Here is a 26469-nt window from a genome sequence, read left to right as displayed (position 1 = left end):
TTCAAATCTTATCGACAATGTTCAAAGTATCGACACATATCGGCCCATATGTATCGTTCTAGGACCCCACCGATATGCCCCTATAGTGGGTGTATCGGGGGTTTGACCGATTCAGGGGATGGAGACCTAAACCAGTTTAAAAAAAATAACTAAAAAAAATAGTATCGATTTGCCCGATATGCCCATACCAACGTATCGGACGTATCAATATTTTGAACCTTGCTTATTGGTAAGCTGGATCTTCGAATCTGATTTGATCCGACTTATTTTCTTTAAAAATTAATAAACTATTAAAAAAAATAAAATATACTAATTTAAATAAAGTAAAAACAAAAATACAAATATTTTTTAATTATTTTTATCATATATATATTTTATAAAAAATAAATAGCTAACAAATTTATAAAGATATAATATAATAAATATATTTATAAAAAATAAATAACATATATATATTATATATTTATAAATATAAAATATACATCGGATCAGATAGGGGTGATTCAAATACAATACAAAGATCCGAATAGGGATGATCCGACCCAATAGGATGATGATCCGATCCATTTGCACATGTGGAGAGAGTGTGTAAAAAGGAAAAGGAAGTTTTGAGGCTTTGGGCTTCAAGTCTAAAAGCTAAGAAAAAAAAGGAAAAAAAATAAAAAATAAAAACAGACTCGATTGCTTGTTTTACTCGTGGTACGTTTCATACGATGATTGGGCGATGCGTTGGCAATTTTACCGGCCCAATGGGCCAAAAGGCATGTCACGTGACCTGCTCTTAGGTCACGTGATCAACAAGAGTCAACAGTCAAAGCATCTGTAAAATCATGCAGTGGAATAAAATCTCGCTATTTACCGTTAAATAATTACTTTTTTATAGGAACAAATACAGGGTCCACAGTGTGGGTTTGCCATGTAGCATTGGATTGATATATAAAATTCCAATCCCATGCTCCACGTAGAGGAATAAAACCGCATCTCGAAATATTCTCCTTGATGTAGAAAAGACCCCAATCCAACGGTTTATTCTGCACTGTTTCTTTCTCTCTTTATTTCTTTATTTCAGATTAGTGAGCAGAAAGATTGATTAAGATATTTTGCGCTGTAACACAGAAAGATTAGTAGTTGCAGTGAAAAAACGGTCTGTCTCTCTCTCTCTCTCTGGTTTTGTGATTTTGCATTTACAGAGCTTTCATGGCGACGAAGCTACCCACATTCTTTGTCGGGCCTGGTTGTCGCGGCCTGAACTGCAGACAGTTGCATTCACGGCTGCCTTTACCTTCTCCTCGCCTGCTGACAATCTCCTGCAGGATGCGACAGAGGAATTTAAGGTTCTTCAGTCGTTCCAGTACAGAATTTTCTTGAGAATGTTGCAAAAGTAGTGCAAGCTGTTCCCTTTATTTCTCTTGTTTGATCTGCTATTCAGTTCGCTTCAACTTTGTCTACTAGGAAATGATCGGTTTGTAGAAAAGATTATATATTTACTCGTGGTGTCTTGTCTTGTCCTCCTTGAATCTTAAGCTTATCCCGGATCGGGATTCCTGTATTTTGACGTTTTTTCCATTCTTTCTTTCTTTCCATGGATCAAATTTAATCATGAATGGGCCTGTTTATGTTGGAAGTGTAGAGGTTGCCGATTATTCCTCGAAGTATATGATGAATTGTCTGGAGTTCATCATTTCAGGGGTTTCTTTGTAAAATTGTGATTTTAAAGTTTGGGGTTTGGTGTTTTGCATTAAAGTTAATGCCCACCTTCACGCTTCCCTCTTCCAGTTTGCCTAAGATAAAGGTGAAGTTTATGTAATCAGCACTCTGAAGTTTGCATTTTATATCCCTTTGGATATCTTTTACATTAATCTTTTCTCAGTGTTTTGGGGCCTTTGGGCTCATGCTAGGGGATAGGTATGACCCTAGAGACCAGGGTTCATGTTGCCCACTATATATATATATATATATATATATATATATATATATTTGGAAGGAATGTTGCATGTTTTCATGATGAGGGTGCTGCATGTCAATCCAAAAAACTAGTCTCAAGTTCTTAGGTTGAGCATTGATTATAATCCCCAGATGTTTCATTGTTAGTACCTAGTTTGGTCAATGGTGTCAGCTATGACAATCCCAAATTTCAAAAATGTTTGCATTATCTGTTCCATCAGTATTTTTTGTTTTTGGTAATGCCATCATTAATCTAGAATTTAACTATTGTTGCTGCAATTTTAATTATGATTACTTAATAGTCTAAATTAATAGCTCTCCTATCGACTGTCTCTCCTTCACTGTCTCCTCAGATGGACATGCTTGATATAAATAAATTAGGTCTCTGCATAAGTTCCTCAAGTAAACCTAAAACTTGAAAATTTTGAACAAAGCAGATTTTTTTGTTTCAGTGATCAGAACTCAAAGCAGGTCATTCCAGTCACTATATGGTAAGTGTATATAGAAAGCTTATTCAATTTAGAAGGAGAGTTTTAGGTTGTATTTAAAGTAAATATCTGCTTATGACTTTGGCCATCAAACAGTGGTAACTCAACTGAAATAACATACTTCAACTCAAACTTTCTTATATCTTTGGTAATTAAAGAAGCTACTTAAATGAATTTTCCTTACCTTTTCTTAAGTCCCTTTTTGTGAACTTCATACGGCTCGAAAATGCTGCACTGTAACTATTGCCTGTAATATTGACAAAGGTTGTAACTTGTGCAGTTCCCGGCATAAGAGACAACGGCCAAAGAATGTTTCTCCTGAACACTCACCCGCAAATATAGAAACCCAGAAAAATGAGGATGAAAGCAATGAAATTCAAGTTACAGATAGCATCTTTGATTCAGATAAGGAATCCACATCACGTACTGACACTAGTATCAACATCAAAAAGATTGGGACAACAGATTTTAGCAACTCATGTCCTCTAGAAGAGAAGTCTTTGGTATGCATCAACTGAATATCTGCTATATAGTTATTTCTGGATGGTTTATTTTTTATTTTTTAATTTACATTGTAAATCGACAATTATACAAAAAGTTTGGGTGTATGGTAAACATACTGTATTTGTTTTTTTTTTTTTGATAACTCTAAGAAATTAACATTCTCAATGATCATAAATTCTATGAACTCGGATTGGTTAGCTGTCACAGAAAGGCAACGTCACCCATAAGACAATGCATATCTTTTCTTATGAAATCGAGAACATTGTATTGTTTTCTAGATATATGTGACAGGGTATTGTCAGTATCGATGGGAAGGATGAGACAGAGGGACACCTTAGTTATGCTTATTCAAATGTTCCCCCCTACAGACTGTTGTACATGGTTTTCAACCTTCCATTTGTGCACCATTACTTGTCAAACTCCAAAGAATTGCATCTGTCTGTCATGGGCTTGCATACTTAAGAGTTAAGGTTAAAGTCTTCATCTCCTACTTGATAATATTAACTACTTTCATATTTCCTTGTATGGAATAGCTTTGAATCTTCTCTTGTTCTTTCTGTTCTTTTTCTTTCTTTCTTTTTTTTTTCTTTATATTTTTCACATGGGTTATGTTATCATTATTCAAAATGTTTCATTTATTTATCTTTGCCAACTCAAGTATTTTTTATCAGCAACAAAGAAAATTTTGTTAAGACTAATTAAGAAAAATGTTACAACAAGAAGTTGTTAAACCTGAATTCCCTTTAGATCAAAAGAACCCCACCATCCCATTAAATTAAGCCCAGTACAAGTGATTTCTATGCACACCTTTCTTAGCTAATCCATCTGCCAATCCATTAGTGGACCTTCTTACCCATCTAACTTGAGTGTTAATATATCTTGACAACATCTTGAACTACCTGAGATCATTCCTGTATTGCCAAATCACCCCCTCTTCTTTCTTCAGTTACCCAGTCATTGTTTTTGAATCCCCTTCAACAATCAACCTTGTGATTCCCATTTCCTTGGCTTTTTGCCAACTCAAGTATTTGCTATCTTCTCATGCAACTAAAGTTAGAGGTAAGTTCTATGCATGTCAGTATCATGAAAAGTCTAATACATGGAAATGCTTGGTTTTCATTCAGTGTCCCTATAACTTTAAATTCATATTCTTTAGTTTTTTTTTTTTTTTCGATTTCTTTATGCAAGTTCTATACTTTTATGTAGTTCTTATATTTATCTTTTGGTTGAACCACAGAAACTCATCTGATTTTTATCTTTTGGTTTCATATTTTATCATAAAAAAATCCTAATAAGGAATGCATTTATCCTATAGATGGAGAATGCTGATGGCGGAGAACAGCTTTCAAATGTTCAACTTGAGGATTTGATTGGCATGATTAGGAATACTCAAACGAGTAGGCAATTCCTGTGCTGTCTTGATGAGATGCTTCTTTCTTCTTGCTTATAAACACATATTTTGTTGTCGTTCTAATTGTTAGTCATTTTATTGAAGACTACTTATCCCTTCCTTTTTCTTCGGTGATTGTTTATTAGATATCTTGCTTCTTAGTCAAGCTCGAGTTCGTGCACTTAATGATCTTGACAAGATTCTTGGTGAAAAGAAAGTCTTGCAGGGCGAAATAAGCATCTTGCAGATGAGGTTGGCAGAAATTGATGCTTGGGTTAAAGTTGCAACCCAAGAAAAAATACATGTCGATGTTCTTGATGGTCAGTTGGAGATACTGAAAAAAGAACTCTTTGAGAGGGGTGGTGTTGAAGGGAGTGTGAATGGTATACATATCAATGGAAATAAAATGTTGAATGAAAAAATCCTTGAATTTCATGATAATAGCTTTAGTTCACTCAATGAGGAGCTTAGTTCACTAAGGATGGAGAACACCTCCTTGAAAAATGATATATGGCAAATTAGGGCAGAACTTAGTAAGGTCAAGGAAACAGATGAACGTGTGTTAGCACTGGAGAAAGAACGGTCATCTTTGCTTGCTTCCCTTAAGGAGTTGGATTCTAGATTATCAGTTTCTCAGGGAGATGTTTCAAAAATTTCTACCATTGAATCTGAATGCAAGGACCTTTGGGAGAAGATGGGACTTTTGCAAGCATTGCTTGACAAGGCAACCAAGCAAGCGGATCAGGCTACTTCAGTGTTACAGGAAAATCATGATATCCGAAGGAAAGTTAATAGGTTGGAAGAAACTCTGGGAGAAGTGGATGCATATAGGTTATCATCAGAAAATTTGCGACAATATAATGAGCTAATGCAACAGAAAATAGGAATCTTGGAAAAGCGCCTTCAAAGATCTGACCAAGAGATACATTCTCATGCTCAGTTGTATCAAGAATCTGTGAAGGAATTCCAAGATATACTTACTAGTCTTACAGAAGAAAGAAAGAAAACGGCAATGGATGAACCTGTTGACAATATGCCTTGGGAGTTCTGGAGTCGTTTATTGCTTACTGTAGATGGTTGGTTGCTTGAGAAGAAGATATCATCACATGATGCAAAGATATTGAGAGAAATGGCATGGAAGAGACATGCACGTATTCATGATGCATACTTGACTTGCAAGGACAAAAATGAGCACGAAACTGTGGCAACATTTCTCAGGCTTACTACATCACCAACACGGTACTGCTTTTTGCTTTTCCTTTTTAATTGTTATTGCAAGAAATTGTTTAGGCATTCCCTATGGTTATACATGTAGGTGTTCCCATATATTTTCTTAGGCTCAGTTTGGAAGGAGTACAAATAAAAGATTGTAGAGTACAAAATCTTGTATTTTGTATGTATTTGCACTCCTTCCAAATTAAGCATTAGTTTCTATTATAGCCCTTGCTTTTGTTTTTTATCATTGCAGTCCAGGGTTTCATATCATCCATATTGCTGCAGAGATGGCACCTGTGGCAAAGGTATACTCTTATTTGTTGCTGACACTGTTTAAGTTTTTTTTTTTTTTTTTTTTTTTTTACAATTAAAAATGTAGATATGTTTACTCTTTTTATTTTTCATTTGATTTTGTTATTTTCTGTTTATTATATTCACAACATGTTTTTTGACTTCAGAATGATGATTATAGAATAATGCATGTTGCGTTCAAGAAATTTGAGTTACAATTGCAGCTTCATGTTCTATTTTTTTTCTGTGTAAAGAACATCAAGTTTTAAAATATCTTGTACTTTGTAGAAAATATGTATTTTCTTGTCAAAGCATGTCAAAAGTGGAAAGTTGAGATTTAAATGTCTTATAGAATTTAAATGTATCTGTAGAGAAGATGGGCCGAATGGCCCATAGGCTGTTACTGTATGTTATCTTTATGTTCTTCTCTATAATGGGCCTTATTTTGGGCCCATACTCTTTTATGTTCATCTTTTGTAATTTCTTGTCCAACTAAGGACCTCTCTTGTAATTACTAAAAGATTAATTTAATAAAAGTGTATTAGAGAGTTAGAGGGAGGTAATGTTCGAACCACTAATCCTCTAACTCTTCTTGCCGCAGTTCTCTCTTCTTCTCTAACATTCTCTTGCTAGTTTTTCTTTGTTTCAAACACAGTCCCTACTTCTAGGACTGCTTTTCAACTTGGTATCAGAGCAGGCCACTGCTTGGCGTGTCCCTCATGTGGTTCTAGTCCAGCCAACTACATGAGGAGGTTCTAGGGCCGAGAGTTTACAGTCATCCGCCTGATTCTTGGATGTCATTGGAGGGTTCCCAAGCTTCTACACACTTGGAGAAGGGTTCGGTGACCAGGAAGAATCAGAGAACAAGTTGCTTTGCCTGATTTAAAATCAGAAAAAAGGGTTTTCGAAATCATCCTAGAGGATAAGTGTTCAGCCTGGTTTATTGTTCAAACCAGAGACTCTCTTACTGTAAGTCTTTGCTCAGTTGTTTCTGGGTTATTTTTTCACTGTTTTGGACTGTTAAAAGGGCCGAATTTTCTTTGGAAACAGTACTGCTATTCGGCTATCCTCTATTCTGATTTAATCCAGATATTTCTGGTTGTTTTTATCTCTTTTCTGGACTGTCAAGTAGCCGAAATCCCCCTGGAATCACTGCTGCTGAGACTACTTCATTCGGCCACTGTTGCTGGACTGCTCCTACCCAGAAATTTCTGGGTTGCTTTGGAGGTCCTATTCGGCTGATTATTGGGTTGGGAAGTTGCTGAGACTATTAAAACTAAGTGGTACTAGTCTCATCTTCATTCCAACCCCTTCTTGAAGGCTGAAATAGTAAATAGTGCCATATACTTTGAAGGCTGAAACAGTAAACAGTGGGCTGTTAAGTATTGCACACTGAGTGTTCGACAGAAGGTCTCTCAAAGGACTGTAATCTTTTGTCTTCCTCTTTGGGACATCGGCTGTTAGAATCTGAAATACCTTGTGTTTGGAGGTTGCTGGGTGTCTTTTTGGAGGCTGAAACAGAAAAGAAAGAACTATCACCGGACTTTGCATGATGGATTTCTCAAACTTTGAAAACAAGAATACTGCTGAATATGGGCAGATTTTGGGAACCCCAACCGATTCTATGCTAGCTGTAACTATAGTCAAGCTTGATGGGACCAATTACTTAGCTTGGTCAAAATCAGTGAAAATCCATATTTGTAGCAAAAGAAAATGGGGTTTTATTTCTGGGAGCAAAAAAGCTCATTTAGAGGATGATCCATCTTATGAGAGATGGGTACAAGAAAACTACACTGTGATGGGGTGGCTTGTGAACTCAATGCAGCCACAGATCAATCAACATTATCTGTGGATGAATTCGGCTAAAGAGATCTGGGATAGTGTTGCTGAGACTTATTCCCAGAAGTTGAATGTTCCTAGAGCTTACAAACTGAGAAGTGATGTGAAAAATCTAAGACAGGGGGAGAAGTCACTTGCAGCATACTTCTCAATCTTAAAATCTATATGGCAAGAGATTGATTTGATAGAGGCAATGACTTGGGATACCCCTAAGGATGCTGAAACATATAGGAAATTGGTTGAACGGAATAGGGTGTTTGAGTTCTTGACAGGGCTGAATTTTGAATATGATATTACAAAGCAAAACATCTTGTCCAAGGAAGATGTTTCATTGTCACAAGCATATACTTTGGTCAGCAGTGAAGAAAGTAGTAGACAAGTGCAGGTTCAAGGAGTTGGTATTAATGATCATTTTGCAAATATGGGAATTAAACCCAAAGGGGTTACAGAAGCTCACAGTGGCACAGGAAGGAAAGAAGTGGTGTGTGAATATTGTAAGAAGCCGAAACATTCAAAGGGCAAGTGCTGGAAGTTGCATCCCAATCTTGTACCTATTAGATTCTAGAAGAAGAATGATAGTAGAAAGACAGGAAGTGCACATGCAGCCACAGACACAGATACAGAGGTTGAATCTACCAGTGCATAGTTGGCAGCCATGAAAGCTGAATATGAGAAGTTTGGAAAGATGATCAGTCAGCTTGAAGGTGCATCTTCATCATCCATCCGTTCTGGAAGTTCAGCCACCATTGCATTTGCTCACTCAGGTATAAGGGCTTCCACTAACCATGCATCTACCTCAGGTAAACACAAAACCCCTTGGATCATAGACTCAGGTGCTTCTGATCACATGACTAACCTTTCCACTTTATTTGTTTCATATGATTTACTTCCTGGCCGTGACAAAATCACCTTAGCTGATGGTTCTCTTGCCTTTATTTCCGGCAAGGGAACCGTCAAGGCTACAGACTCCTTACTCTTATCTTCCACTCTTCATGTGCCTAAATTAAATACCAATTTGTTATCTGTAAGTAGCCAGACAAAATCATTGAATTGTTGTGTAACCTTTTTCCCTTCTCACTGTTTGTTTTAGGACCTGAAGTCTCAGAAGGTGATTGAGAGTGGCCATGAAGCGAATGGAAAATACTTGCTCGACACCCCTGGCCAATGCTTTGATCATCCCAAGAATGTTGCTTTTGGTTCTACTTTTTTAGAGTCTGTTAGTCAAATTATGTTGAGTCATTGTCGGTTGGGTCATTTACCTTTTTCTGCTTTAAGCCATTTGTTTCCAAAACTGTTTAAGGAAGTCAGTGTGTCCAGTCTCAATTGTGAGTCCTGTCAGTTGTCAAAGCATTGTAGAAAAAATTACCCTGTGAGCAATAAAAGATCCTCTTTTCTTTTTCATATTGTGCACTATGATGTGTGGGGGCCATACCATTTATCCTCTATGGGGGGTTACAGATATTTTATCTTGTTCATTGATGACTTCTCTAGATTCACCTGGATATACTTAATGAAATCCCGAGATGAAGTCCCAAGACTTGTAAGGCGATTTCATGAGCTTGTTCTAACTCAATTTGGTACCAAAATTAAGATTTTCAGATCTGACAATGCAAAAGAGTATTTTGAGAAGAGTTTATCCTTGTATCTTTCAGACATGGGGGTTATTCATCAAAGCTCCTGTGTTAGAACCCTTGAACAAAATGGAGTTGCTGAGAGGAAAAATAGACATATTGTTGAAGTTGCAAGGAGCCTTTTGTTTGCCTCACATGTTCCCACAAGATTTTGGGGTGATGCTATACTTACTGCTACCTATCTCATAAACCGTATGCCATCCAGGGTTCTATGGTTTAAATCCCCCTTCAGTCTTCTTCATCCAGACAAGGATATCTTCCCAATTCTTCTTCGTGTGTTTGGCTGTACCTGCTATATTCACATTCCAAGTGTGCAAAGACACAAGTTTGAACCGAAAGCCCACAAATGTATCTTCCTTGGTTACTCCCCCACACAAAAGGGTTATTGCTGTTTTGATCCAAAGACTGGCACCCGACATGTCTCTATGGATGTTACCTTTAATGAACTTTTTCCTTTTTATGGTTCCTCTCAGGATGGACTTTGTCCACAGGGGGAGAGTCTGTCACAAGTTTTTGCTCTTCCTCTTCCTGTCCCAGTTGAGTCTCTTGACAAACCTGTATCCTCACCAAATGAGTCAAAGGAGGATCAATCACTTCATACCTCTTGTCCCAGGGACCCTTTTCCCTTACCCCCTCACCCTATCCATAATCCCAAAGTGTATCAAAGGCAGAGATCCATGAATGAGCAAGTGGTTTCCTTTACAACCGATGAAGCTCATACATTCCCAATCACAGATGAGATAACAGGGAAGTGGAAATGTTCTGCACACTGCATTTCCAAACACCTTTCTTATGACCTGCTTTCTCCTTCATACTTTGCCTATCTCTCTTCTGTTGCTTCTAACCCTATTCCTAGGTCTGTCTTAGAAGCTCTTGGGATTCCAGAATGGAGAGATGCCATGGAAACCGAAATGGATGCTCTACATGCAAATGGTACTTGGGAGGTGGTGGATTTGCCTGAAGGGAAGGATCCAGTTGGGTGCAAGTGGGTTTTCACCATTAAATACAGGGCTGATGGAACTATTGAGAGGTACAAGGCTAGGCTTGTTGCAAAAGGTTATACACAGACATATGGGATTGACTACCTGGAGACTTTTGCCCCTGTTGCCAAGATGACATTTGTGAGGGTTCTTTTATCTCTGGCAGCTCACTTTGATTGGCCTCTCTATCAGTTGGATGTAAAGAATGCATTTCTGAATGGTGACTTACATGAGAAAGTCTACATGTGCCTTTCCCCAGGGATGTATGGGAAAGATATGCAAGGAAAGGTATACAGATCGAAGAAATCTCTTTATGGTCTCAAACAATCTCCTAGAGCCTGGTTTGAGAGATTTAGAGCTGCACTTGTTAAATTCGGCTATGTTCAGACACAGTCGGATCATACTCTGTTTGTGAAGAAAAGTAGATCTTTGGCAGTGTATCTTATTGTGTATGTTGATGACATTATAGTGACTGGTGATGATGCCTCAGGCATTCTGGCTCTTAAGTGTTTCCTTCGTACAGAATTTGAGATTAAGGATCTGGGGGAGTTGAGATACTTCCTTGGCCTAGAAGTTGCCATATCCAAGGATGGGATCCTTATTTCCCAAAGGAAATATGTTCTTGATTTATTGTCTGAAACTGGAAAACTGGGTGCAAGACCAACTGCAACTCCTATTGATATGAGTCACAAACTTTCAGCTACAGATAGAACTCTATTGGAAGACAAAGGGGTTTTTCAGAGACTTTTTGGGAAGCTCCTGTACCTGTGCATGACTAGACCAGATATTGCGTATGCTGTCAGTTGCATTAGCCAATTCATGCATGCTCCTAGAGATACTCATATAGCAGCAGCAGAACGGATTTTGTGCTATCTGAAAGGCTCTCTAGGGAAAGGAATCCTATTTACCAAGCATGGCCACTTGAAACTTGAAGCCTATACTGATGCTGATTGGGCTGGAAATATGGATGACAGAAGATCTACTTTAGGATATTGTAGTTTGGTGGCTGGTAATGTTGTCTCTTGGAGGAGTAAGAAACAATCTGTTGTGGTCAGATCTTCTGCAGTAGTAGAGTATAGGGCCATGGCACATGGGGTTTCGGAATTGTTGTGGCTAAGGTCCTTAATGGAAGAACTTGGGATTGATCATGACAGACCCATGATGTTGTACTGTGATAATCAGGCTGCTATCAACATTGCTCACAACCCGGTACAACATGATCGAACCAAACATATTGAAGTTGATAGACATTTTATCCGAGAAAGAGTCTCCTCCGGAGAAGTGTGCCTTCCCTTCGTTACCTCTGAAGGACAATTGGCAGACTTTCTCACCAAAGGCATCTCCAAGGCAAGACTTCATCATGACACTGGCAAGCTGGGCATGGTTGACATCTATGCTCAGCTTGAGGGGAAGTGTAGAGAAGATGGGCCGAATGGCCCATAGGCTGTTACTATATGTTATCTTTATGTTCTTCTCTGTAATGGGCCTTATTCTGGGCCCGTACTCTTTTATGTTCCTCTTTTGTAATTTCTTGTCCAACTAAGGACCTCTCTTGTAATTACTAAAAGATTAACTTAATAAAAGTGTATTAGAGAGTTAGAGGGAGGTAATGTTCGAACCTCTAATCCTCTAACTCTTCTTGCCGCAACTCTCTCTTCTTCTCTAATCTTCTCTTGCTAGTTTTTCTTTGTTTCAAACACAGTCCCTACTTCTAGGACTGTTTTTCAACTGTATCAGAATATGTTTTTGTCATAATTGTCTTTGCATGGTTTCTTCTTGTGGGGTTTAAACCTTTCTTTTTGCCTTATTCATTCTGGTATAATATACAAACTAGATCCTGGAGCTTTGTTATGCAAGCTGGATCCTGAAGGTCTTTTCTTTTCCTTATTTATTATTACCTGGACAAAGGCACAAGGCATGCTTTTCTGAAGTATATCAGTGTTTTAGGCAGTCTTGTACTTGTTTGCCTGATTCATGCAACACATTATTCACAAGCTGTTACTTATAACCTCTTTATATAACTTTCATGGAACTTATTATCTGGATAAACTTGTTATATGTATTCACCCTTGCATGATTAAACTACTCAACATCTTGGAAATTTGGGTTTGTTGAAGGTTTAGTGTCAGTATATCTATCTCTGATGCCCACATTTGTCATGCCTACTTATTTTGTTTCTCTGAATTGTTTAACTGTTTTAAGTTGATGAAATACTTTATCTTTGGTTGGAAGTCTATCAAAATAGTAACATTACCTCTTTCAATATGTAGATGATAATCTGTTTATTTTTTGCTTCAAAGGTTGGTGGCCTGGGGGATGTTGTGACTGGTCTTAGTAAAGCATTGCAGAAGAAAGGACACCTTGTGGAAATTGTACTTCCCAAATATGATTGCTTGAAATATGACTATATTGGTGACTTAAGGGTATGTTAATTGTCTGCCTGAGGTGAAAAAGGTTTCATCAATGTTCTTGATATGGTTTCCATGTTAAAGCATAAGCCTTTTTTCATACCCTAATTATTCATGCAGGCTCTAGATGTGGTTGTAGAATCATATTTTGATGGCCAGCTTTTCATAAATAAAGTCTGGGTTGGGACAGTTGAAGGTTGAGAATTCCAGTGTTTATTTTTACTCTCCACTTTTTTAATTCTGAAGGGGTGGAATATTTTCACTCTGAAGTATTTTAGCTATATTTCCATCTTTTTTATGATGAACTCATTGTATTCCAATTCTTGTACATCAAAATGAAGATAGCCGGAACATTGTAGTAGACCTTGCTCACTTGAATTCTATAATGCAGGCCTTCCTGTCTATTTTATTGAGCCTCATCATCCGAATAAATTTTTCTGGAGAGGACAGTATTATGGGGAGAGTGATGATTTCAAACGTTTCTCATTTTTTAGCCGTGCGGCACTTGAGTTGATTCTCCAAGCGGGCAAGAAACCAGATATAATCCATTGCCATGACTGGCAGACGGCTTTTGTTGTAGGGACATATTATATCTTAAATACAGGCTTCGTCTTCTAAACTCAAAATGAGAATATTTTTCATTTCCATAATTTATCCAAAAAAAAATATTTTTCATTTCCATAGTCATCTAAGGTAATAAGCAAATTTTGCATTTCCAGGCACCACTGTACTGGGATCTATATATCCACAAGGGTCTTAATTCAGCTCAAATATGTTTCACCTGCCACAATTTTGAGTATCAAGGGGCAGCACCTGCTTCAGACTTGGCATCTTGTGGTCTTGATGTTCATCAGCTAAATAAACCAGATAGGATGCAAGACAACTTGGCCCGTGACAGAGTCAATCCTGTTAAGGTAGTGAATTCAATGATTCATTATTTTTGATAAGTAATAGAAAAGATTTTATTAATAGTTTAGCAGAAGCAAATTATACAAAGAACTTCCCATAAGGAGGCGTGAGATGCAGCCTCCCAAAAAGCACCGAATTACAATTGAGCCCAGAAAAGATGATCCCTATGTACCCCTTGCTTAGCTAAACAGTCAACTATCCCATTAGCTGACATCCTTTCCCATTGAATTCTTACTGTCATGTTGAAAGTCAACCATTTGAATATTTTCATAGCTTCCTTGCAGGCCCAAATGTGTTGGATTCCTTTAGCTACCCGATTATCAGCTTTTTTGAGTCCCCTTCAATTAGCAGTCTATCAATGTTCAACCCTCTAGCAAGTTGTGCTCCTGCAAAACAGCATGGAATTCAGCTTGAATTGATTCCCCAACACCAATAGGACCTGAAAATAAAGCAACTGTACTGTCATCTGCATTTCCTAAAACATCCCCAATTCCTGTGGGTTCTGGATTCCCCAAGCTCCTACCATTGAAGTAAAGCTTAATGAGACCTTCTTCAGGAGGAACCCAGGCTATAGCCAGCTTTACCTTTATTTTTGAGCTCCTTGCTACGATTCCCCAGTTCCTCCAAATATCATCAAAGGAAAACAGGGAACAAATATCCATAATTTTAGCCCAATGGATAGCCCTACTTAAATGCAGTCCTGGATGGACTTCTCATTCCTCTCCTTATTGTTTAAAATTCTAGCATTTCTTTCCTCCCATGTTGTCCGCACAAGGGCAGTCCTAGCACATCTCCACAGGATCTTGCCCCTTCTCTTAGGCCATCTTAAGGTTGTTAGGTCGAATAGACTACTAATCTGCAAAGATAGAGGCCACCTGCAACCAAAAAGGGAAAAAAAACCTTTCCCAAAGCCCTGCAACAACAGGGCAAGAGATTAGAAGATGGTAGCAACTCTCACTATCAGCTTTGCAGATAATACAACAATTGGGAGAGGGACAATGGATGGGTTTTCTTTTTTGTAGGTTGTCTAAAGTGTTTAACTTTCCATGACAAGCTCCCAGAGTTCCAACCTTGGGTGGAATAGGCTTTGACCAGACTTCTTTAAAGGGGAAGATAGGGGCAGGATTATCCAAGCACAAGGATAAGAAAAAAGAAGCACAAGAGAAGAGTCCCTTAGGTTAGGAATCCAAACCTGACTATCTGAAAGGGTAGGGTCCAAAAAGAAGCAAAGCCCAATGAATTCAATGATTCATCGATAACCAAGTTTAATAGCTTTCTTAATCTCTTTTCTCCCTTTTATGTGTTCTCATTATTCAGGGTGCAATTGTATTCTCTAACATTGTGACAACAGTATCACCAACATATGCTCAAGAAGTGTGTACAGCAGAGGTATGAATGATACTTGTGGAAATTTTCTTTTTAGTTTATTATTGTTCATCGAATGATTTCTTAGTTTCTTCTAGTTTCTACCACATTTATTTATGATATCATGGTATGAATAAATTTTTGGTGATTGGAATAACATTTTATTAAAGATCTTAACGCACTTTGCTTTATGATATCAATGCAATTTATCTCATTCCTCAGATAAAATAGATGATGCAATTTATTGCCAGGCAGTTGCTTTATAGTAACATAGTGCACTTATGCATGCTTTTGAGGTGTTGACACTAATTGAAGGTTTTTGTTTTTTTGATTGATATGGGGAATTTATTAATAAAGGAAACATCTCTAGATTACAGAAGTAAAATAAGGGAATCCAAGCAACTTTACAAGATTTCGCGTCTACAGCAGGATGACTAACATTAAGGTCTTTACATAGTCTTTCTTAGGCTATAAAAGAGTGGAGTATTTCAAATTTTCTGGAGTAACATTCTCCATTCAGTCTTAAGAAGCATTTGGGTTTTCTCTCTCTCTCTCTCTCTCTCCTGCATTCTTGGAAATCTGCTGACCCCATATAGTTGGGATAGGGCTTGGATGATGATGCTTCTTAGAAATCTCATTGATACTGGCAAGCTAGGTCTGACTTACCCAATTTACTGTTGGTAGTTTTCAAACATCTACCCAGAGGAGAAGGGTAGATTTGTGTGTTATGCATGATTCTTGCAAAAATTGCATATTACCTATTCCCTTTAAGCCATTAGATGTGAGGATGTTGTGTGACATCTATCCATTTATTTTTTGTTAAAAATATGTCATGTTATAATTGTACCTTTTTCTTTTAATGAAATTAATATCATTGATACTGGTAAGCTAGGTCTGATTTACTCAATTTACTGTTGATAGTTTTCAAACATCTACAAGGGTAGATTTGTGTGTTATGCATGGTTCTTGCAAAAATTGCATATCACCCATTCCCTTTAAGGTCATTAGATGTGAGGATGTTGTGTAACACCTATCCATCTATTTTTTGTTCAAAATATGCTATGTTATAACTGTACTTTTTTCTTTTAATGAAATTTCATTTTACCACCAAAAACATGTTATAATTACAACAATACCCTTGTCACGGCTCTGGATCTGCTACAAAGTACAAACAAGACAAGTAAAATGGGCTACATAACCCAATGATAAGTAAACATGTCAGTTGCTGGTACATCTGGAAACTATATGAGTTGCTTGATGTGTTTACCTGTGATTGGGTTATGTAGCCCATTGTAAGCTCCTTGTTTGTAGCGGATCTGGAGTCCATTGTTACAGTGTTCCAAACTCCTACAGTAAAATGTATCCTAGATTCTTTTCACAACATTAAATACATGCAAATAAGGTTTCCATGGAACTGTATAATATGGATGCTTCCAAAGAGTGCACACATTTTCAAGATGCTTCTTAACCATTTTGTTTGTTTGCTAATTTTGAGTCTGAAAACCTATAATATGTAACATTGTGACAAGGAGGGCTGCCTGATTGGTAGCTGCAGGTATTGTAGGAATCTTGAAGAAGATTGGTAGGGATGGGAGTGGTGGCATAAAGAGTGTAAGAACTAAGAGTGGAGGGTGAAGCGATTGTTCCATACATGGAACAACCTATGGCTCAGATATTAGGGGAAGAGGTTGTTCCATATGTCGTCCCTAAGATTTTAGAAAATGGGTTGGGAATTGGAGCTGCTCTGCTTGCTACTTCTCGTTCATCGTCTATTGTAGATTTTATAATGTTGCTATAAATATATATTGCCCTTGCAAATGTAGAAGTCATTTTTCATATTAATTGAATATATACAAAAGCTTTGTGTTATGCAAAAGAAAAGTTTGAATACCTATGAGTAACCATCCATAAGAAAGTGGTTACAAAGTTCTGACACTTCATAATAAATGGGTAGATGATTGACTTGGTGCTTTTGTCCCTGGAAAGAAAAACATGTACTACAGGGATTTGTCACTGTTTTCTGAGTTTTCTCTTTAGAGCTGGTCAGATGTATTTTGTTCTTAAGCACAACCATCCTTAATGAGGAGTATCTTTTGAAGGCTGTGCAGCTCTTTTGGATATCTTTTGGGATTTGCACCAACAATAAAGAGTTTTGGAATCTTTTAAAAGAAAAATAACAATAACAAATAAAAAATAACAATAATGATAACAAAATAAAATTTTGGTGCCTTTTAAAAGATTCAACAGGTTAATTATCTCTGGAATTTCTATTCTCTGATGGAGTCTTCTTACTTAATAGGCCCAAAGTAAAATAACAATGATTAATTTGGTTTGTTATCTATAGTTTCCTCTCATTACTTTTTTATAGGTAACATTGATCTTTATTAATTATGGTAAAAGAATATATATATATATATATATTTTTTTTTTAAATTAAGAGAATAAAGTTACAGTATTATAGTAAAGCAGAAACACAGTTGATGCAACACATAGTACTACAATAAAGCCCCAAAAAACTGCTGCCTGTAGACTTCCTGTTTGGCTAGTGAGTCGGCCATTCCATTTGCAGTCCTTCTGATCCATGCGAAAGAAGCATTGAGTTCCCATGCTATGCTTTCAATCTCCCTTGGGGAATGTCTATAAATCCAAGGAGCATTACCCATGGTGTTGATCCATGATATCACCAGTTTTGAGTCCCCTTCAACCTCCAAGCTTTTAAAATCTGTTTGTTTGGCCAGTTTTAGCCCCTTGAAGCAGTGCTAATAGATCAGCCTTTATTGTTTCACCTACCCCTAAAGGTCCCGAATACATTACCAACACTTTTCTTGAGGAGCCTCTAAAAACACCACAATTGCCTACCAGTCTCAGGTTTCCTATAGAACTCCCATCAAAATTCAGCTTGATTTTGTAGGAGCTGGGGGCTTCCATTCCATCACCTTTCTTTCTTTCTTCTTAGAGGAGTATGCTACTTCTTTCCACGCCCTTAATATATCAGTTACTGAGAATCTTTGGAAGAGTTCAGGTGTTTTTACCCAGTGTGTAACTTTTATCTTTATGGGCCCACATACTAAAACTCCCCTTTCCTTGGGTTGGGGTTGCCTACCAGCTTTTGTACTATTTTTTTTTGATCAATAACTGTGAAATGCATTCATTAAAATTAAGAAGAATTACAAAGCAAGGGGGCTAAACAATCTTATCTCCCTATAACAGTCTGTGAGCATCAAATACAATTACAATAAAGCCCAAAACAAAGAGGTTCTATTAACCCCTTGCCTAGCTAAACCATTTGCCAGTGAGTTTGCACTTCTCTTAACCCATTTGTACTGAATTTCAACATCCTTAGCCAGCCACTTAAATTTTTGTTTTTCATTTCTGTACTTCCACATCCTTGAGTTATCTTTTTTTAACCAGTTCACCACCACTTCAGAATCTCCTTCAATAATCAGCTTTCTAATTTGCATCTCCTTGGCTCTTCGAACCCCTTCAAGGGCTGCAAGAATCTCAGCCCTCAAGGAGTCTCATTCCCCAATTGGTCCTGAAAACATAGCTAACAGATTTCCATGTTCATATCTTATTGCTCCCCCTATTCCAGATGGACCTGGATTACCCATACTGCTGCCATCAAAATTTAGTTTAAGAAAGCCATTAGATGGGGGACTCCAGCAAGAGAATGATGCTTTCTTAGCTGAAGCTAATTCTGCAATTTCCTTCCAGTTTTTTACCATCTCATCTACTGAGAAGTCTGCAAACAAGGCCAAAGTTTTCAGCCAATGTATCACCCTAATATGGATTACCTCCAATATTACTTCCAAGGTTCTCTCCTTTTCTGAGAATATCCGTGAGCTCCTCTCCTCCCAAACAGTCCAGCATACCAGCTTTTGTACTATCCAACCATGATATGGCTGCTAAGTTAGCTAAATAAAGTATGGTACCCCAAAATATCCCCATTTGCTCATTTGTACTATCCAACCATGATATGGCTGCTAAGTTAGCTAAATAAAGTACAGCACCCCAAAATATCCCCATTTGCTAGGTGGAGATACGGAATCTACCGGGAATCTTTTTCTTTTCAAATATCCCCTATATTTTGCTGATATGTCAGCAGTATTTCAATATTTCATTAAAATCAGCATAATTTTTTAAAAATATTTTCCTAAAAAAACCAGTAGGGAATTGGTGATTGGATAACTGGCCTTCTACATTGATATGATTTCAATTACCAAGTCGCTATACTTCAAAAGAAAAATAAAAATGCATTAACTACAAAAGAATATCTCAATCTAGAGAAGTCATTTTCAGAAAGGGAAGTGTGGGAGGTAATAGAGGGGCTGGAAGGGGAGAAAATCCCTGGCCACGGTGGTTTCACTATCCTATTCTTTAAGAAATGTTGGGCGTTTCTGAAGATGTTATGAAGGTGATGCTAGACTTCCATGAAAGAGCTTCCCTGGACCGGAGTCTGAATGATACTTACATTTCTTTGATCCCAAAAGTGTGCAACCCATCCAAATCTTAGAATTTAGACCAATAAGCTTGGTTGACAGCTTTTATAAGATTTTGGCCAAGACCCTTGACCCTTGCAAATAGAATGAAGAAGTTCCTCTCAAGTATTATTTCTGCTAACCAGGGTGTTTTTATACCCGAGAGACTAATGCTGTAAGGGTTTTTGATAGCTAACAAATTAGTGGACTCCAAGCTTAGGGAGGGTAGTCCAGGGGTGGTGTGCAAGATGGACCTTGAGAAGGCTTATGATCGTGTAAATTGGGCCTTCCTTGACAAAGTTCTCCAGAGAATGAATTTTGGCCAGAAATGGAGGAATTGGGTTAAGGTTTGCATCACAGCAACCAAGTTTTATATCCTATTTAATGGGAAATCTACTGGTTTCTTCAAGAGTTCCAGGGGTCTTAGACAGGGAGATCCTCTCTCCCCTTTACTATTCATTTGCATAGTGGAAGTTCTAACTAGGATGACCAACAGGGCCTTGGAAGGCTTCAAGGTCTGCCAGGGGGTACAGAGGTGACATTACTTCAGTATGCAGACGATACTTTATTCTTTTTAAGCTGAGAGAGAGCAGCTGTTCTATCTTAGGCTGATTCTTGCTTGGTTTGAAGTGGTTTCAGGCAAGGTTCAAAGTATCAATACATATCAGGCCATATCGACTGATATGTATCGTATCGTATCGGGGGCTTCCTGATACGCCCCTACAGGGGGTGTTTCGGGGTCTTGACTGGTTCAGAGGGTGGACGGACCTTATACCGGCCCCTCTAAACCAGATTCAAAAAAAAAAAAAAACTAAAAAAAACAAAAAAATCTATCGATACTGTGTATTGATATTTTGAACCTTGGTTTCAGGTCTGCAGGTCAATTTCCAGAAGAGTGAAATCTTCCTGGTTGGTGAAGTTCAGAATATCTCCTCCCTTGCCTCTGAATTGGGCTGTAAAATGGGGAACATCCCCTTTAACTTTCTAGGCCTCCCAATAGGGGCCAAATGTACCTCTAAATCCATTTGGGATCCAATGGGGCCAAATGTACCTCTAAATCCACTTGGAAGGCCAAATATCTTTTCAAAGGTGCAAAGCTAACTCTTCTGAAAAGCTCCTTAGCAAACCACCGTACCTATTTCTTTCTATTTTTCCCTATTCCAGCTGAAGTAGCAGATAAGTTAAGAGAGATTGCAGAGGAATTTCTTGTGGTTGGTAAGAGAGGTGATCAGAAAGTCCATCAAGTGAGGCGGGGGATTGTCTATAAACCCATTGCAGCAGGTGGACTGGGCGTGAGAAGCTTGAGGAAGATGAATATAGCCCTGCTAGGGAGGTGGTATTGGCTATTTAATGCTCATCCTCTTAGCTTATGGAGGCAGTTAATTGAAGAGAAGTTTGGTTTGAATAGTAATGGCTAGGACCCAGGTATTATCTTTTCTTCATTTGGTTGTTCAGTGTGGAAAGGAATAGAGAAATCCTTTTCAAGCTTCACCTAGGGAATTAAGTTAATGGTAGGGGATGGTAGAAGAACTCGGTTCTGGATTGACCCCTGGTGTAGCAATAGTGATTTGATGGATGAATTCCCTTCCCTATTTTTGTTAGCAGAAAACAGAGATGCTCTGGTTGCAGATCAGATAGACTCGGTTGGAACTGTGGGAGTTTGGAGCCCAACTTTAGGTGGAAACTTAATGATTGGGAGATTTCTGATCTGGTAAGCCTTCTCCAACTCATTCAGGCCCATTTACCTGATCAGACTCAGAAGGATGGAAGATTGTGGAGATAGTCCAAAGACAGAAACTTTTCTGTCAAATCCTTCTATAAGAATTTGGTTCACTCACCCCCCTTGGATTTTCCTTGGAAGGAGGTTTGGGTCTCTCATATCCCTTCTAAGATAAATTTCTTCATGTGGACAGCTGTAAATGGTAAGTGCTGATCAAAGGTACAACTTTCAAGAAGGGGTATGCCTTTGAATTCTTTGGCTTGTGTGATATGTGGTCAGGAAGCAGAATCCTCAGATCATCTTTTCTTGCACTGTCAAGTAGCAAGTTTCTTATTTAATCATGTCTGTGAGCTGCTAAATGTAAGGTGATGCCAACCAAGGTTGTTTGTTAGATCTCTGAAGTCCTGGAAACTGCTGGGTTTAAATAAAAAAGGAAATATTTTGTGGAGTACAGTCCCCCATGCCATTTGCTGGGGACTGTGGAAGGAGAGAAATAGAAGGATTCTTGAGAAGGAGAGCTGGGCTCTGGACAAGGTGGTGCAACAGCATCCTTTTTGGCTAATCAGATAAGCTGATCAGCTTCTTGAGCCCTGCCTTCGGTGTTATTTGGGGATCATTTTGTGAATTCTAATGTATATTTCCTGGCTGTACATGTTTGATCTTTCAATACACTTGTATTCTGTGCTTACTGTATACTTAATACAAACCATTACTTCGCCTTCTCTCTCTCTCTCAAAAAAAAAAAAAAAAAAAGAAAGAAAGAAAGAAAGAAAAAACCTCTATGCCCTTGCTGCGTAAACCTGTTAACAAATAGAATAAGAACTAGCTTCTAACAGCTTCTTTTCTATGTGGATTCTCTTATAGTCCTTGCTTCCTCTCCTCTCTCCCTCTCTCATGTAAATTTTTTTGTTATGCATAACAAAAAGAAACAAAGAATGAAAAGGGGTAGTTTCATAGAGACCGAGAAATTTACTTGGTCTTAAATAGGCATGAAGCAGTCTTATATATAAGCTTCTTACATGGTGTTACTCAACATAAATGTACTGTCAATGATGTTTACCAAAGAAACAAAAGTACAGCCAATGACTTAATATCATAATGCTATTGTTCTTTTTAATTGCATTTGAAGGATTATTCTCTATATTAAGTAGTTTATTTTCATTTACCATTTTCGCAATCACTCGAGGAACAAATTTCCTAGTATCCTCAAGTAGTTCGGTTTAGGTCATTACAATGATGATAATATTTATGTGATATTTTTCATGCATCAGTTCAATTACACTGGTGAAATATTATCCCTTGGTATAAGTGCACGATTCCTTTTTTTTTTTTCCAGTTTGTAACCAAGTTGTGGTGTTTCGCAGGGAGGAAGGGGGCTCCAAACTACACTAAACTCTCACTCCAAAAAGTTTGTTGGAATTCTTAATGGAATTGATACCGATGTTTGGAATCCTGCAACTGATGGTTTTCTAAAAGTACAGTATAATGCTGCTGATCTTCAAGGGAAACTAGAAAATAAAATATCTATAAGAAAGCAGCTAGGCCTCTTGAGTGACAATGCCAAGCAACCGCTGGTAAATTTCTATTCTCTTATTAGAATTCCAAAAAATAACCTCATGATCTTCAATACAGAAATCTTGCTGCACTGCATTGCTGTCGTGTAAAAGGAGATTTGTCATATACATGAGATCAACTGATCTTGGATGATTTGAGCCCTCTGGAGGAGATTTGGATTTGATGAAATGATATAATTATCCAGTGGTCATGACTGATAAGCTATACCAACTGGAGGGGACTGGGGAGTTGTGCATGAGACACTGCACTCATGGTGAGAGAGAAAGTCTAGATGTAGTTTTGATAGCTGTCAATGTATCTTACCTTTACCCTTTGATAAAAGGGACATGGATGTACCTTTCAAGGATAGAATTGAGTGGAAAATTAGTTCATTCATATATTCTTCTCCCTCCAGAAAGTGTTGTAGGTTGAATACAGCAGGCCAAATGGCATTGGGAAGATCCTAATTCCATGAGAAGTCCCATAAAAGTATGAACACAGTGAGTATGAATGCTTGCTTCTCAGACAGCTGTCAATCTGACCCTGATTTTAAATATCGAAATTGGTTGATGGTTGATATTACTTATTTCACTGGTAGAGATGTTTTCCAATCCCCCACCTCTGTGGTACAGGATGTTCTGTACATGAACATACCCCTGTAACAGCTGATGTATATTTATATTATTTGGTTCATAGAAAGGGCTTGAAGAGTTGAAAGTATAAAAAATGAACATACCCCCGTAACAGCTGTTGTTTTGTACAAGAGAATTGAACATCTTTCTCATGGACAAACTGATGCTCATTCCCTGGCATCAGTATGAGGGGGAGTCTAGAGACAAAGAGGGTTAATTTTGTCTTTTGTTATTTTTGTATCTTGGGAGCTTATCAATTTCTGGGTGTGGGTGGTCAGTTGAGACACACCCATTCAGTTCTCTCTCATTCTTCTCTTCCATGTGAATCTACTCTGACATTCTCTACATATTGTCTTATCTTTTCTCCTCTCTCTCTCTCTCTCTCTCTCTCTCCTCTTCCTTCTCTGACTTTTCTGCTAATACAAATCTGATTCCTGTGTTTTTCATGGTATCAGAACAGATACAATAATCCATAAATATTTTTTTCTCCTTTCTCTCTTAAATTTTATTTTTCTGGGTGGTGACTGCATAGAGAAGACTTGGACTGATTTTCAGACCATTGTTTTCATTGTTTTTCCTTTTCCCTTGGTCATAGCACCAAGGAAATCAAATTTTTGGGTGACCGAGTGATTGGAATGAAGAGATAAGGCATCAGTGTGCTTTCTCTGTGACAGTTTTGGATCATGAAGTTGGTTATGTGCCAATGGTGTATGCTGACTTTAATTCTATTGGTAAAGAATTGATGTTCCTGTGCTGAGACATGTGGTAAAGGATTATTTTTTTTTGGTGATTAGAACTGTGTAGCAGGGATTTTGCGTCAGTTCTGAGTTTTCTTTCAGATTGTATGATCTATTTTATGTGGAGACTCTATAACTTGATGTATCTTATTAGTATAGTCCTTGTTGTACATTACATATACTTCTTATTCTTCTTTTCTCTTTCAGCCTATATGGGCATTCTTGTAATTGTACATATCTTTTAATATATAAGAGACTCTTTGAGGTGGGGGTCATTCATTCTTGACACCTCTAAGATTATTCTTGTTCTTCTCTCTATTCAGACAAGAGTGTTGACTACCTGGAGTATATGATGATTGCTATGTGGCAGTCCTTTACATCATTTGTTTGAGTTGTGGTGATTGGTAAAAGTCTGTTCTGTGTTGTGGGACAAGTTTTATAGATGATACTGAAGTTTCTGACCTGGGCATGTGCAATGAAGTCTGAATAGGTTATGTTGTAAATCTGTTAGTACATTGTCGTGTTTTTTTTTTTTTTTTTTGTCTTTTTATTCTTTTATTCTTATTATGAGCTGTCACCATAATATAAATAAAAGACTGGACGCCACCAGCTAGATTTTTGGGTATCTTTCTCAATTTCTTTCTCCTCTTCCCTTCCTCTCTTCTCTCTTCTCTCTTCCTTCTTTTCTCTTTTTTCTTCTTGTATTACATGGTATCAGAACACTTCTGGGCTAAAAAACTTTCATATCGTGATTCTTTTACTTGGAACCTACTTTTTTCACTGGAAAAGGAAAAAAAAAAACTCAAATCATCCTGGTGCAAACATTTTTTTCTCTAACAGCCGAATGCTGTGAATAGCCTGTTTCTGGAGAGGTGTGCCTTCCTTTTTTGGATTGTGGATTGTGGGATCTTTTTTACTCCAGGTATGTACTGTTTCATTCATGAATATGAAGACTGGAAATTAACTATTTGAAGTGTAATCTATCTCGTAACCACCCTAATTGTGAATCTGTGATAAGGAAAGCCACTTGCAAATGAATTCAGTCTAATTAATGATAGCCTTTAATTGGTGGTATGAAGCTATTTTTTCTCATTATCTAACTTAAAACTCTTTGGTCTTCTCTGAAATAGGTTAGTTGCATAACAAGACTGGTTCCACAAAAGGGTGTGAATCTTATTAGACATGCTATACATCGGACATTGGAACTTGGAGGCCAGTTCATACTTCTGGGTTCCAGCCCTGTCTCACAAATTCAAGTAATGTTTTTCTATGCCCAAAACTTTAGCACTCATGTTTGGATGCTTATGGATAAATGCAGTTGGCAGTGTTCCATCGAGACTTAGGTGAAAAATAATTTAATAATTTCCTGGAAAATTTTATGAAAAATTATATCTGAATTCTTTCTTTTTAATTCTTTGACTTGTAGTTACCTAAATCTTTCAACAAGGGGAAAATCAAGGATTGGTTCCTATAAAACTTGTTTATATGTCACTTTCCTTTGTTTCCGGAAGTGTATTGAAGTTGGGACTGGTTTTTCCTCATCTCAGCTAAATTAGCAAAAATAAGGACATTATCATATATAAAAAATATTCCTTCTTAAAAAATTTCTTAAGAAAAAATAATAGAACTAGTAATACTAATAAAGTTTAGACCTCAAAATGGTATTATTTGAAAAGGAACCACTATCCCCAAAAATCGTGTTCTTTATTGTGAATTGTTAACCAAACTGGAACCAAACAGACTTAATCATTGATCTCTATTTTTTCTTTTGGTTGAGAATAGCGAAGTTTTGACTTGTATCAAAAATGAAAAGCTGATAACTATAGCTCATGTACAGCCAAAAGGAACTATACAAAGTTTCTGTTACTGTTAGAAATTAACATGAAAGCAGTGTAACCTATCAAAAAATAAGTTAAGCTCTACACCCAGTAATTCCTTATGTACTGGGAACCAATAAGCAAATACCATTGAATTAGGTCTCTATGTTACAGGAAAAAAAGGAAAAGAAAAGATAAGCAGGAAGGGAAAGGCAAACAAAAAGGACCAGTTGTACAACACTAAACTGTACACCCACCTCTATGGCAAAAGATCCCAAGGGTCCCAAGGACCAATTGGTATTGGATAGAATTGATAAAAGATTGGTAATGTGGTAGGTATTTGTCTCTTGGGGGTAGGACAACATTAATCAAGTTTCTTGTGCAGTTTACCGATTCATTATCTATCCCTTCTAAAGTTATCAGAAAAAAAAAAAACTTTGAAAAGTCCCATCTTCTATGGTGGAGAAAGTGGAGAAATTGTAAATTTTTTTTGGGGTGGGGGACGGGAATTGGAAGAAAGTTCACCTTGTCAAATGAGGTTAGGCTTGTAGACCCAAGAAATTGGGA

The 26469-nt window shown here is 37.5% G+C and overlaps 1 protein-coding gene across 4 annotated transcripts in view; it reads left to right on the top strand.

Moving 5' to 3' along the window:
- Positions 1-1033: 1033 nt before the first annotated feature.
- LOC148866965 (putative starch synthase 4, chloroplastic/amyloplastic) overlaps positions 1034-26469 on the top strand; it is a 29791-nt gene continuing 4355 nt past the window's right edge. Inside the window, exons 1-13 of one of the 4 annotated variants that reach the window (XR_016109375.1) lie at positions 1034-1334; positions 2713-2935; positions 4252-4333; positions 4473-5565; positions 5795-5846; positions 12583-12705; positions 12811-12886; positions 13082-13266; positions 13410-13604; positions 14917-14988; positions 22527-22736; positions 24926-25007; positions 25216-25341. Coding sequence is in view for 2 of the 4 variants with exons in the window: in XM_088975628.1 (XP_088831754.1) it covers positions 1198-1334; positions 2713-2935; positions 4252-4333; positions 4473-5565; positions 5795-5846; positions 12583-12705; positions 12811-12886; positions 13082-13266; positions 13410-13604; positions 14917-14988; positions 22527-22736; positions 25216-25341 (2574 nt within the window). In the remaining 2 variants the exon portion in view is untranslated. Of the gene's footprint in view, positions 1335-1432; positions 1793-2712; positions 2936-4251; positions 4334-4472; positions 5566-5794; positions 5847-12582; positions 12706-12810; positions 12887-13081; positions 13267-13409; positions 13605-14916; positions 14989-22526; positions 22737-24925; positions 25342-26469 lie in introns of those variants that run through there. The other 3 variants (XR_016109374.1, XM_088975628.1, XM_088975629.1) reach the window with 3 other exon arrangements.

Source organism: Nelumbo lutea, chromosome 3 (assembly GCF_056320005.1).
Source record: "Nelumbo lutea isolate HS-2025 chromosome 3, American lotus-T2T, whole genome shotgun sequence".
NCBI classification, from domain to species: domain Eukaryota; kingdom Viridiplantae; phylum Streptophyta; class Magnoliopsida; order Proteales; family Nelumbonaceae; genus Nelumbo; species Nelumbo lutea.
Note: the sequence above shows the minus strand (reverse complement) of the source record. Positions and strands in the feature narration are given on the sequence as shown.